This window comes from Rhineura floridana, chromosome 8 (assembly GCF_030035675.1).
Source record: "Rhineura floridana isolate rRhiFlo1 chromosome 8, rRhiFlo1.hap2, whole genome shotgun sequence".
Classification (NCBI taxonomy): domain Eukaryota; kingdom Metazoa; phylum Chordata; class Lepidosauria; order Squamata; family Rhineuridae; genus Rhineura; species Rhineura floridana.
The window spans coordinates 4,616,586-4,630,408 of NC_084487.1; the positions used below are offsets into that span (position 1 = coordinate 4,616,586).

Genomic DNA, 13,823 nt, shown 5'->3' on the forward strand with positions numbered 1-13,823 from the left:
GAGCTCCTTGCAATCCCTTTTCATTTTAACTGCCCTGAACAATTGTGTCAGGACCAAGCTTGGCCACTGCTCACCCCTAATTCCAGATCATTTATGAATCATAGAATCATAGTAGAGTTGGAAGGGGCCTATAAGGCCATCAAGTCCAACCCCCTGCTCAATGCAGGAATCCAAATCAAGTATTCCCGACAGATGGCTGTCCAGCTGCCTCTTGAATGCCTCCAGTGTCAGAGAGCCCACTATCTCTCTAGGTAACTGGTTCCATTGTCGTAGGGCTCTAACAGTTAGGAAGTTTTTCCTGATGTCCAGTTGAAATCTGTCTTCCTGCAACTTGAGCCCATTATTCTGTGTCCTGCACTCTGGGATGATTGAGAAGAGATCCCGGTCCTCCTCTGTGTGACAACCTTTCATGTACTTGAAGAGTGCTATCATAGTCTTATTCCATGTGTGGCATAGTGGTTAGAAGACTATGACCTGGGAGACCAGGGTTCGATTCCCCACACAGCCATGAAGCTCACTGGGTGACCCTGGGCCAGTCACTGCCTCTCAGCCTCAGAGGAAGGCAATGGTAAACCCCCTCTGAATACTGCTTACCATGAAAGCCCTATTCATAGGGTCGCCATAAGTTGGGATCGAGTTGAAGGTAGTCCATTGTCATTGTCTTATTCTATGACTCTTAAGTAATTTTCCAGTTCTGGCCAGTAAGGAATGCTGTGTAACCCAAAAGCTTGCAAGTTTCTGCACCCCTAAATATTAGTTCAACAAAGACTGCCTTTTCTATTTGCATTACTTGGGGATTTAATTTAAAGGGGTGGGGGAGAGAGAGAGAGATGTATAGAAACACAAAAGAATCTTGTGGCACCTTCAAGACTTTGATTTATTGGGATCTGATTTGAACAAGTGGAGCATGATCGCCATCTAGTGGCTGATCAGAATACTGGTCCATCTAGTTGGGAGGTGTGAAACCTCCTTGCCCAGAGCCAAACTCTTCAAGCCTCTCTGTCTGGGCTGCAGGGGCACTCCTGAGGCTGTGCCAATCTGGCATCCTGCAAAATGACTTTATCTGATTTATGATATGGCTGTAAATCACCTTGAGACATATACGTGAAAGGCAAATTCATAAATAACCACGGTGACTCCCAGCGGGTGGCATGGCCATCTCTAGCCTGTCGTCTCTGGGCAATCTGTTTGGTCAACTGGCGGCAGAAGCTGGGAATGAAGAAGCAGTGGCATAGTGTGCTGGCGAGCAGCAGTGGCCACAAGCTCCCAGGAGTCTGCATGCTGCTAAACTGAAAATAAGGCACCCCTTTTAGGAAATTTATCTCCCTAAGGTAGGTTGACGCCATGCCTCCCCAACGCCGTTGCAGCACCAGGCAAAGGCCTGTAACAGTCCTTTTATCAATGCCTTTTTTATACTGCTGATTGCTATTGTTTAAAGATTGTTGCCAACTGCCCTCATCATCAGTGCCCGTTCCAGGTTTTGAAAGCCTTTAAGCAAGGCACCCTCCCTCCCAGTTTTCACCTCCTCCTTCCTCTCTCCCATCATTGCTTCCACCTGCTTCCATGCCAGGCAGACCCACCGATGAGCAAGCAGGCAGTGGCATCCCCTGCCCCTTCATTCCTCATCAGAAGGAGAGATGCCACTAACATCTAGGCCAGAAGTGGGTTGCAATGCTGAAGAAGAGACGCAAGTTCCAGGCGTGGGTGTGTTGTTGTTGGTAGGGCCCCTCCTGGGTGTGGGCCCTCAGCAGATGCATGATCATTCCAACCTCTGATGCCACCCCTCTTAATTTCTATATAGAGGACCAGCAGTAGTAATAGCGGCAAGTTCAGAAGTGCACGGTCCCTTCATAATAGTCACAACCACACGATACCCCTTCTAAGATTAGAGAATAATCTGGCCAGGCTCAAATACTGTTTTTTGCTTCTCGATCACTGTCGCCATTTGACCTTTCTCACTGTCAGAGATATTGCCTGAATGACTGAGTTCAGTGTTTACATGTTTATCTCCTGCTGTTACCAAACTACTTGATGTAGATGGGATGCTATCATCAGGATTCACTGTCTCTTCTTCTGCAATTACAGACTTCTCACTTTCCACAACTTGGTTTTTTTTAAAGTAGGAACTTAGGACCTCCTTTCACTTTGAGTGGCTCAAATCAGCAGGAAACAACAAGGAAGCAAGTTAGAACATAAGAAGAGTCTGCTGGATGAGGCCAGTGGCCCATCTAGTCCAGCATCCTGTTCTCACAGTGGCCAACCAGGTGCCTGGGGAAAGCCCGCAAACAAGACCCAAGTGCAAGATTCTTCTCAGTGGCTAACACTTGCCTTTCATGCTGATTGACTCATAGGATGCTGGAGACATAGGGACCTGGCTCCCAAAAAAGTAAAGGGCCTAAGACCACCTGAGTCCTTGGACGACTACACCCCTGAGCAGTATCCAAACTTATAAGACATACATTAAGTATTCAGCTCATGCCCACATTAATCTTCCAGGATGGCCACTCGGGCATCAATCTAAAAGCACACCACATGGCATCTACCCAGCCCTCCCCTCTCTCTAGCCGAACATTTCAGCCCCTGGCATAAGCTGCACTCCCTTTATCTAGGGCAAGGCATTTTGCCATCCTACGTAGCAAACATTCAGACTCAATCTCAGTGGCATGCAGCACCAGGTTCTATTTGGCATGGGCTAGATTTAGAACTCACTGGGTCACTTTGAGTAAGGGGCATCTCCCACCATAGCCTACTCAGTAGTGCCACTTCTCACTCCGCTCATAAAAGCAGTCCAAAGGGGGTCCATCTAGTCCAGCATGCTGTTCTCACAGTGGCCAACCAGATGCCCCAGTGGGAAGAGGGTTTTCATGGTAAGCGGTATTCAGAGGGGGTTTACCATTGCCTTCCTCTGAGGCTGAGAGGCAGTGACTGGCCCAAGGTCACCCAGGGAGCTTCATAGTAGATGGCCTTAAAGAGACAGAGAGGCTAGACAAATTTGTGAGGATGATGATCAAAGATTATTAGCCATATGAGCTAAATGAGACCTCCATACTCGGAAGCAATTCAGAATGCCAGCTGATATGGGAGGGAGGTGATGCTCCCAGAATCATCTGGCTGAACACTCTGAAAACTAGGTGCAGCCTCCTGTACGCTGCCTTGAGCAACCTGGAGGAAGATATTGGAAGTTAAAAATTATCATGAAAACCACTCTGTGCTCTCCTCTGTAAATATATCTCAACCCCACTTGATCGAGAAGTTTAAGATGGATAGCACAAACCTTCCACACAACACTCAACTACTCCTTCCTGAACCACTTGGGACTAGTTTCTCACTGTTGCTTGACTCTCACCTTACCTTGCTAAGACCCTGGCCAGTCTCCAGCCTCTGAGCAGCAGCAGTGGAATCCACTCCAGGTTTGCATCCAAACTTTAAAGGAGCTGTCCAAGGTGCTGACCTTGAATGTTCACACTAAAACCCAGAGTGGATTCCATTGGCCCATTGACATGGAGCTGCCTCTGCCTCTGATGTTCTTGTGCAAGGATGGCTAACCTGTGGCCGTTGCTGGACTCTCAACTCCCATTAGCCAGTATGGCCAATGGGGAGAGTTTTAGCCCAGCTACTTCTGGAGGGCCACACTTTAGCCATCTCTGGCCTCTGTATCAACTGATAACACCAAAGATTAATCTAAACATCAGGATTTAGAACCCTTGTATCTCATGCTACAACATGTGGACGTGTCACTATTCAGTGGCAGAGAAAATGCTTTGCATCCTGAAGCTCCCAGTTCAACCCGTGGCGTCTCCGGTTAAAGATCTCAGGAAGCAGACCACAGATGGGAAATAATTCCCTTTGTCTGAGGCCCCAGAGAGTGTCTGCCAGAGTCAACAGCAATGAGCAATGAGCGGCTCCTGAGCTCTTACCAGAGACTAAAATTCTTCAGGCAGGTGGTGCATGACCTAGGAAGTCGCACAGGGGCAAGTGCACCTTAGAACTGCGGCACACTGCCTTCCAACACAGAAGCCTCTGCAAAGTGCAGAGGTGCCCGCTTCTAGCCCCCGTGATCAAAGTCTCTTAAAAGTGTGACAGATTAGAAGGACAAGTGTGGCTAGAAAGGGTTAGCTTCTACTCCAGCATTCCCCAATCTGATGCCCTCCACATGCTGTGGACTACAACCCCCATTAGCCCAAGCCAGCACAGCTGATGCTAACTGCCCCCAAAACACAGACGGGCTGTGTCCAGTGTTCTCTGTCTGCTAGCAGAAGGGCACTTGCACTAACAGATAACAAGTTTTAATGCTGCGCAACAGAGGACTCCAACGCAACAGCTATGCTACCGGAAACTTGTTGCACAACAGACTGCACGATCCAGTGTACAAGAAAGTTACCAGCAACCTGCTTCCGCGTTCTGTTGGCACAAAATATTTAAACAGCAGAACAAGTATACCGTTAAGTGAGTTTAACTTAGAGCTTACATTGGATACAATCCTTTGAGGGCACCAGGTCGGGGAACACTGGGCTAGCCCAACCCTAGGAACCCCGGTACACCACCACCATTTTCACTTAGCGTGCCCCCCCCCCCAGGTTGCCCGGCTAATTCCCATTTGTGACCGCAACAATTAACTTTTTTAAAAAACGACCAATTACATATTCCGTGTGAGTGCACGCACAGCAATGAAAGGGTTGTGCTGGAGATTTCCAAATCAATATACAAAATCCAATCTTCTTCGCAATCCCATTCCACCAGCACCAACACCTCCTGTCCCCAGGCCCAGTTTCTTCCCTACCTCCCCCATGCCTCCCTTTCAGATCACAGACATCCTTAGTGCAAAGGTGCATTTGGTCATAAAACACGCATACACAACTGAGTGGGACCTCACTGCAGGGGAAATGTGTGCAAGTCCTCAATATCAAGGAGGGAATCAAGTTTATGAGTGCAAAGCCTACATTGGTAGATGCCACAGAATCATTTTGATTCATGAAGGGAGAGACTCGGTTTGTCATCAGGGGAGGCTGTTTCCACCTGCCTTGCCCCACCCTCCAGCCCTGGAAGCCTTCAAAGGCAGCTTCTTTCAGAAGACTTTCTGGCCCTGTGGGAGTTCGGGGGATGGAAGAGATTTTTGTATCAGTTTGGGGGTCCTTTTTTAAATATTTTTGCTTTGGCTTTGTTGTTCAGCTTTATGCTCATTTATGGTTTGATGTATATATATATTTTTCTTAACGTAGTGATTATACTTTTTATTGTGTTGTGCTGTTGCCTTTGGACTATTTGCGTGAACCGCTTTGAGCACATGTGGATTTGTGGAAAATGCGGTACATAAATAAATTTAATAATAATAATAATAGTAATTTGGGGGGTGGGTGGAGGGAGATAGACTTTATTCCACACTTTAAAAGGCCCTCTGTAGCAGCAGTAAATGACCTGAACATCTCTCTCTCCTGGGGCAATTACCAGTCGAGGGGCCAAGGTATATACATATTTTATTTTTTAAAAAAGTTTACAGTTTATTTAATTATACACAACTATTTTGAGAGGTTATAATTCTTAGAAGAGGCATTTGCCCACTACATCATCACAATGCAAAGGGGCAGGGCGGGGAGGGAGGGGGAAGAGAGAAGGAGGCAGAAAAAGAAACCGGGGGGGGGGGGAGAACGAAGAAAAAGCAAGGACTCAGAATGGAAGGGCTGAATGCCCTGCATCATCTCTTCAAGTATTCACACAATATGTACCAAATACAGTCAGTAAAATAAAAACGGCCATTTCTCATGCGGCACACACGCCTGCTTTAAGTGCCAGCACAATTCATACGAGCCAGAGGAAGCAAGAGAGAGAATATATATATATATATATATATGTATATTTATATAAAACCAGCCCTCTCAAATCCCATCTCCTAGAATGGTACATAGATGGGACAACAGGAGTTGTCGTCTTTGGACACTCCCACATTTAACTACTTCCATCGCGGTCTATTCCAAATCTAGCTGTAGAAAGTGAGCGTAGCCCCAAAAGATTAAAAAGAACACCATGCTCGTCCCTTACACAATTGTAAACCCACCTTCCTTGTGAGTTTCTCTGTCTCTTCCACCCAAAAGACAGAACATCAACCAACCATGTACACAAGAGAGATTACAGAAGCCATCATAGAGCTCTTGGTTTTAAATACCAACTTAAACTAGAGGCCGTAAAGAGAGGCCACTTGCCTGCCTGCAAGCCATTATCTTCAGAGCCACCTGGAAGCAACCACATGTTCCTCTAAACAGTGCTGTTTGCTCTGTCTTCAACTGCCTTCAGGTTCCCATGATCTTTTTATCAAACAACTTAGAAGTCACGACAGGATGAGCTAACAGAACTTGGAAGAGTAGGAATAAAGTGGAATAAAAACTGTGTGCTTCAGGGAACATCTCGGTGGCAATTTAGAAGGTGTTCTGATAAAGAGATCAACTGCCAAAACCAATGTGAAAGGTTTCCTGTGTCGGTGGCGTTACACTCAAAAAGGCAATAAAAATTAGGGTGACAGGGAACGCAGGCGGATGTAGCAGACGCAAGAACTTTTAAGATCCCATTTAGGAGAGTGTGTGGACATAACACAGCAACTCACAACACACCACACACACTTTTGCAGCTGCAGGATGGCTGCACTGGGAGTCACCTGTGAAGACTGCACTGTCACCTGAAGATGGCTTCAAAAGGAACACGGGCATTTTCAGAAGAATGACAAGCGGGCTGGCAGGTCAAGGTGGGCTCCTGCTTTTCCATCCCAACTGCATTTTCCAACCCAGCTGCTATCCAAGCAAAGGAGATGTCAGCAGGCACAAAAAAGTGAGAAGAGGCAGAGGGAACTGTTCAGAGATCAGTCGGCTGCAAGTTCTCCCAGTCTAGTTAAGTGCCTCTAAAATCGGCCCTTACAAATTATCTTCTCAAGGCGGAACCCATTAAACTGTGGATATTTTTTGCCAACCTCCCCTGCCTGCCAAGACCACTTGGAAAGATAATACAACAGATCTTTGCAACCATTTGCCGAGCGGGTCACTAAGGCTCTGTGTACGGAGATGGAGATGCTACCATCTAACTATCTCAAGGCCTGACGCTCCTTTATCTGAGGTGTGAATTTACAAATGGGTCAGAGGCGCCAAAATGGGCCTTCGCAGCCCAGGGGCATGGCAGGGAGAAGTGGGGAGGGGGGAACAACAGAGTCAGTGGTGTCTTTTTTTGGATTCCATACAATGTGGATCGTGTTTGCATCTGAAATTTCTTTTGCATGTTGAATTAAAGCAAGGAATGTTGTTACGTTTAAAATAAGAATGGGTGCTTGCTTATGAGAGAGGAGCTGGGTGCACGTCAGGGTTGATAAAATCCAATTATGCATCAGGACTGAGATTTTAAAAAAACAGAAAAAAAATTACCTGCATAAAGAGTAGGGAATTAGAACACTAATATTTATATATACAATATTGAAAAAATACAATTTATTTTGTTTAAATTGGTACCACCATCGCCACTGCCACCTCAGCACTCAAATCTAGACCTAAACGGCACCTAAGAGGACACCACACAAGCAGAGCATCTAAGGAGTACTGCAGCCTTAGCAGAGCTCTCCCTCCCCATCCTCCAGAGTCAAGGAAATTGCTAGATTAGGAGTTTACAGTACACAGTTACATGTTCCATAGTAATAGTAAACCCTCTCCCCAACAGGCTATCCTTGCTACAGGAGAGGACTTCAGCTCAGCTACTATAAACACATTACTGCTTTTTTTAATTTTTAAAAAAGAAAAAGTTCTTGGTTGCTTTTTTTGCTTCATGCCCGTAATTCAACTTCTTGGTATGCTTTTGCTTTATTAAAGGAAAATAATCATGCCAAAGTTAAATTCTACTTTACATCTTTTCAAAAGGGAAAAAAAGGCAAACTGATTATGCTTTAGGGTTGTATTCTCTCTTGACACTCCCCACCCCCCAACAGACTCCAAAATTTAATGGCATTTAAGAGGAAACTGGGGGGAAATACAATTTACCAAGCTTAGCTTGACATTCAGTGTTCTGATCAACTCACCCAAGTCTGAATTCCATGTACTGCCCTAAACATTGCACCAACATTCTATAACACACACACACACACCCCTGCAATTATCCTGTCCCAAACCCTTTACAAATACAGCAGAAGCAATGTCCAGATTGGAAAGCCATCTTGTCTGGGCGTTTCTTGATATTATCCACATTCAAGTATCATCGACATCCCAGGTAGGCATTTATGGTATGACGTTTCTCTTGCCATTAAACAGGGGTGGGGTGGGGAAGGAGGAACCTTCTTTGTGTGTTCAAAAATGCACGAGAAATTTTAAAAAATCTAATTAGAAGCATATCTGAAACCAGCACTCTTATTATCAATTTCCCTTCTTCAAAACAAAACAAAAAAACCCAAAACAAACAGACCTCCTCCCAGTCCATCATACTGTGTTTTCCTAGATTGTCTGGCCTGCTCACAGCAGGGCTGCTGCTGAACAGCTGAAGACGCCAGCATGCCCATGCCTGACCAATGGAGTCGTGATCAGTGGCACGAAGAGCCAATGAAACCATCCATGGGCTTGGAGCACTTAGACAAATCCACCTGGTGAGAAGACCCTCTCTTACTGGAGATCATGTGCACAGTGCTTGAAGAGACATCAAGGGAGTGGAGTTACAACTGCTGGTGGTTTTAACAGTGGGATCAAAATGGGATAGAGGCTGTGCACTCCAGGTAAGTTAAGCCAAAGTTGGACACTGCTTGCTTTCTGTCCTTTAAGAATAGAAAGAGAGAGACTAAGAATCCAGACCAGTAAGGTGGCTTAACTGGCCAGACGCAGGCTTTCAAAATGGTTCCCCAAGCAAACTAGACTAATTGCCAGTCTCTAGAGTCAGGCAGGAAGTCCATACAAAAATGTACTTTAAATGAAAGCTGCTTTGTAAAAAGCAGACACTTTAAAGAGCTCCATGTATTCTGGTGGTGGTTTGTTTTTAAAAATGCAACTTCATTCAACGTATAAGCAGCCAAGTTGAAATGAAAGAGCACCTTTGACTTCACTGCCTCGTCGTTCTAGCATGCACCCCCCAATACTTCTCTTTTACATTCTGTAAGTGCTGTTCCATTTTTGCATCCAAGGGAGTCCCGCCATCTTTGGAACCATTAATTTAAAAAGGGAAAAAAACGGAAAAGAATAAAAAGAAATATCCAGATCCTCTCCCTAGCAAAGCAGCTGTTTAGGTTGACAGTTCAGTAGCCCACAAGTTGACTTGGCTCAAATGGAATCATGAACGGATGCTCGCATGCATCTGGACTGCATATTGCTACCAAGTGGAATGTGGGAAATGCACTGCGATGCACTTTGGGTTCTGAGAAATGACCAAGAAATCAAGATCTAAAGGGTGATATATATATATGTATATATATCTCAATGCTATTATTCATAAAAACCTTGTTTAGTAATAAAAAATTGCTTTGTTTAAATATGAATATTATAGTCTGCTTCTCAGCACGTGGTTAGGAAGTCAGTCTCTCTGAAAAGCAGGCTGTTTCTTTTACTACAACTCCATATCCTGGGCCTCATCCTCTGAAAAGTCAGACATGGAGCTCTCCGAAGAGCTGTCCCCAGTTCCCTCTTCCTGCTCTTTTAGCGCTTCCTCTGTTGCATATTTCTGAATGTATTCTGGAGGGGGTGAAAGAGAAAAGGTGTGGGGTGGGAAGATAAAAAAAGGGTGATCAACACACACACACGTGAAACATCCAAGGCCGCTCAAAGCAACACTGGTATCCAAACCCAAAATATGTCCTTGACACCTTAATACTATGTTCTGGACATGCCTGCAGGCCCCTCCCCCAAAATGCCACCCAACTTTTAACAAAGAAGAGGAGGAGGAGGAGGAGGAGTCCAAGACTGTGGTTTGGCTCAAGCAACAAATTTGACACCGAATTCCCCTCTGTTCTGACAGGGAAGGGTCCGATGATGTTGGTGAGCGAATCCTTTGCAACAGCTGCTCAATGTTTGAGGACTAAAACTCTTGAAGTGGCAGTACTACATTTTAAGGACAGATTATCTCCAGGCCTATAAAGAACCTTGTTTTTTAAAACAATGTTAATATTTTGTTATTTAAATTTTTGCGCACTGTATTCTTTTCTGATGTGTATTTTGTATTTGTGTTTTTTTTAAGTGAGCCACCTTGAGGGCCTTTTGGCCAAAAGGCGGCATAGAAATAGAATCAATCAATCAATCAATCAACAAGGATGGTGCCTTACTCACTAGTTAGTACTAGCCTTCTAAGATTTTTTCAGACAAGGATGACAAAATAGCCTCTGAACCTGGGATCACCTTGCCCATTTTTCTGTGTACAAGACAAGCTGGCTGTTGGGCCTTGCCAGTAAAAGAAAATTGGGACTCAAATGCTGTATTCTGCTTGGAGCAGCATCTCTGTGCACAAAACAGAAAAAACCTGAAGCAGGTAGGGCAGGAACAGTGAGGAAAAGCACATTATGTTGGTGAAACACATTATAAATCCATGGCAATGGTAGAAACCTGGACTGCACCACTTCAAAACTGGAGGGGGGTAGGGAGGAGGAACACGCTTCTGAATGATTTCTAGAGCACCTAGATAAACTGGTACACGCTGCTACACACAAGGTGGAATAAAAGGCACAGGTTGTAAGCCTGAAGGCAAAGCCTCAGAGAGACAAAGAGACACAAGCGTTTGATGACTGGGAGGGAAGAGACAGGAGGCCAGTTAGCGGGAAAATGTCAAGATATGCATTTTTAAAGTCAGGTGCTTAAATACACCAATGGAAGGAAGCAGATGGATTCCCGGAAGTAAAGTGTACCAATGCTGGGGGACCAGCAAGGAGAGGAAGGGGGAAGGGAAGGAGCAGGGGGTTGTTAGGGGCACCTCCAGGCTGTCCGTATTTTGCTGGAGGGATTCAGTCACATACCAGAACTTTAGGGTTGTGCATTTGCAGGAGACAAAAGCCCTCTGCGCCCTAGTGCAACAAATCCACTGTTGCACTTTGGAAAGTGGCAGAGAAATGTACTGGAAAGCGCTGGATGAATGAATGTTCATTCATTACAGGCAAGGAGGGTTTGTTTTACATGGGGGAGGATTCAAAAAGTTGCACACTGCCTCCTGCAATCTGAAGTGGTACAATCTAGGGTTCTCCCAGTCCATTCCCTGTGGATGCAGCGCAGCAGAGCTCTTTCCATGTCCTTAAGGTGCAGGATGGCTCCGAGTGCAAATCTCCCATGGCAGCTCCATTGCTCAGCCTCTCAAACATGGATGGTGCGTGTGTTAAAACAGCTGCTCACCAAAAGCCTGGAAAAGCCCGCAGTTTGAGGAGGCTGCAGCACTTGCTACACATTGGGAAGGGGTGTTTGTGTGTATGTGTGTTAAGAAACAGGCTCCATGGTCTATTGGGGGCATATCTATGCAAATGAGACAGGTTCAGTGCTCCAAGGCAACAAATAGGGGCTGATCTAGGCCACATGCACGTTGTTTCCATTATTATTCCACTTTAAACAGTCACGGCGTCCACCCTGGGAAGTTTGTGAAGGGTGCTATGTGGTGTTAGGAGACCCCTATTCCCCTCACAGTAGTACAATTCCCTGAATGGTTTAACAATCAGTCCCTTTTCCCAGGGAACTCTGGGAATTGTAACTCCCAGAGGGGAATAGGAATCGCCTAACAATTCTTCACAAACTGCACTTCTCAGGATTCTTTGGCGGAAGCCATGCCCGTTTGAAGTGGGACAATGGTGGAATCAATATACAGCGCACATGTGATCCTACCCTGCTAAGTACATGAGCTATGAGTGGAGCCTCCACCAGTTTCCCCCCCCCCCCCAGCCTTCCACCTAAAAAAAAATGTTAATCTCACTGCCTGCTTCTTAGAGGTACCATTGGGGGGGGGTTGAGACCCCATGGGAGGAGAAATAGCAATAAAAGATTGCTGCCGCCCCTCCCCACAATTGGCCTTTTCAAGTCACCTTGCAGTAAGGACAGTGGCCAGGCATCCGGCTGCGTCTAGCAAAGACCACTGGAGGAGCGATTCTACTTGTCGGGGAAAGGGTGGGAAAAGCTACTAAGGCCATGGGGATGGGGGATGAGGTGACCAGGTTAAATGTCATCTCAAAATGGAGCTGCCCTCAGACTCTGGCAGCAGCTCTGCGACGTCTCGGGCAGAGACACAGGGGCCCTTCCCAGCGCTACTATGGGAGATCTTTTAACTGGAAGTGCCGGGGAATGAATATGGCATCTTCCGCAAGCAGTGTGCTCTACCCTAGGCTGGGAGGCTTGTCTGTAACCTGCTCTCTCCTATCAAGCAGAAGAACTGCTAGGCAGCACACTGACAGAAAGGGCACTCCTGAGCATGCAGAAGCCCACGTGCCTCCCTCCAGAGTGGGCCTTAAGGGGGCCCTGGAGAAGGTGAAGTGCAGCAGAAATACTTGCTTTTCACGGCCATCTACTGCTGCAATCAGTTAATTGCAGGTTTCCTGAATTTTAGAGCCGACATAGAGTGGGTTGATTCCTCTAAGGCTCTGAGCCTTGTGATCCTTCCACAGGGTTACACCAAAAAGACTTCTATGGTTTCATCAGTTAAAAATGAACATGAAAGGGAAGACAAGATAAATTATGTATTTTCAGTACTTTGTCTACCAGCGCAGAGGAGCCGCTTGCAACCAAAGGCATCAGCTTGGAGGCTATTTTTAAGTGCTGCTGTTGCCAAAAAGCTCTTTACAGAATGTCAATGTTTGAACAACTCCCAACTTGCAGCCGCTTGTCTAAGTCGCAACTGTGGCGGGGGTAGGGGAGAGAGGTGGCAGGGCATCCTGAGCCTACCAGCAAAGGTAATTAAAAGCAAGGCTAAGGTAAGGTATATTTTCGCGCACACGTGTGTGTGTGTGTGTGTGTGTGTGTGTGAGTGAGAGAGAGAGAGAGAGAGAGAGAGAAGCAGCAGCTTTTGACTGGCACAGCAGCGACAAGTGCCAGGTTCATTCTGATGTGCCTATTCAATGGCACAGCAATCTAAATAGAAGGAGTCACGCACCATGCCTATTGGCTCCTTCTCTCACCAACCTCGCACAAGATTGGTGGTGGTGAACTCTTCTTTCTTCTAGCTAGCCACTGGCTCACACTGCCTCCCCCAAGTCCCATTTTGCTTCTTTTGAAACTCAGCAAGCCTCCTCTTCCCAGACGAAAGCCTGGCAAATCTTTTCTTTAAGGCTTGCCTCCCAAGTTAAGTGGACACCCTAGTTAGACATGGATTTCTCTCACTCATGAGATTATCAAACAACTTGCCAAAGTCATGGCATAAGCAAGAGACGCCAAATTCCTCAGATCCAAATGCTCCCCTCTTGGCTCCAAGACAGACCACTAATGATATTGCACTTCAATGCCCTTACCTTTAATTTTCTGTTTGTATTCTTCTGGTCGGTGAAGATACATGGCCGCTGCGTCGCCATTAAGGGGATCTATGGGGTTGGGATAGGCCAGCAATTGGGGCAGGAACGACTCAAATATATTGGTAAGATCTGAAAGCATCCATACAAAAAAGGTTGGCATGAGACACGTAATACCTGAACAGGCCTTCAAGAGAGTCATCCGCTATGATCTACTACCACTACAACATGCATTTAGCTCCAGCGTGTGTTGTGCGAAAGTGGTGGCGTCCCTGCCTGGTAGGGCTTCTAGTTCCAGTAAGATGCCCTTGCCCACTTGTCAAAACTCAATCTAAGGGAACAGGGGACATAAGGATCCAGGCTGCTGGATGGATCTAGTTCCCCACCTTTGCCTTAAGGCTTCCACCTAGAAGATACA

The 13,823-nt window shown here is 46.1% G+C and overlaps 1 protein-coding gene across 1 annotated transcript in view; it reads right to left on the reverse strand.

Annotated features, from left to right (window-relative positions):
• Nucleotides 1-5,457: 5,457 nt before the first annotated feature.
• UBE2H (ubiquitin conjugating enzyme E2 H) overlaps nt 5,458-13,823 on the reverse strand; it is a 67,058-nt gene continuing 58,692 nt past the window's right edge. Inside the window, 2 exon segments of the mRNA XM_061638025.1 lie at nt 5,458-9,674; nt 13,409-13,592. Of these exon segments, the coding sequence (XP_061494009.1) occupies nt 9,550-9,674; nt 13,409-13,592 (309 nt within the window). The 3' untranslated portion in view covers nt 5,458-9,549.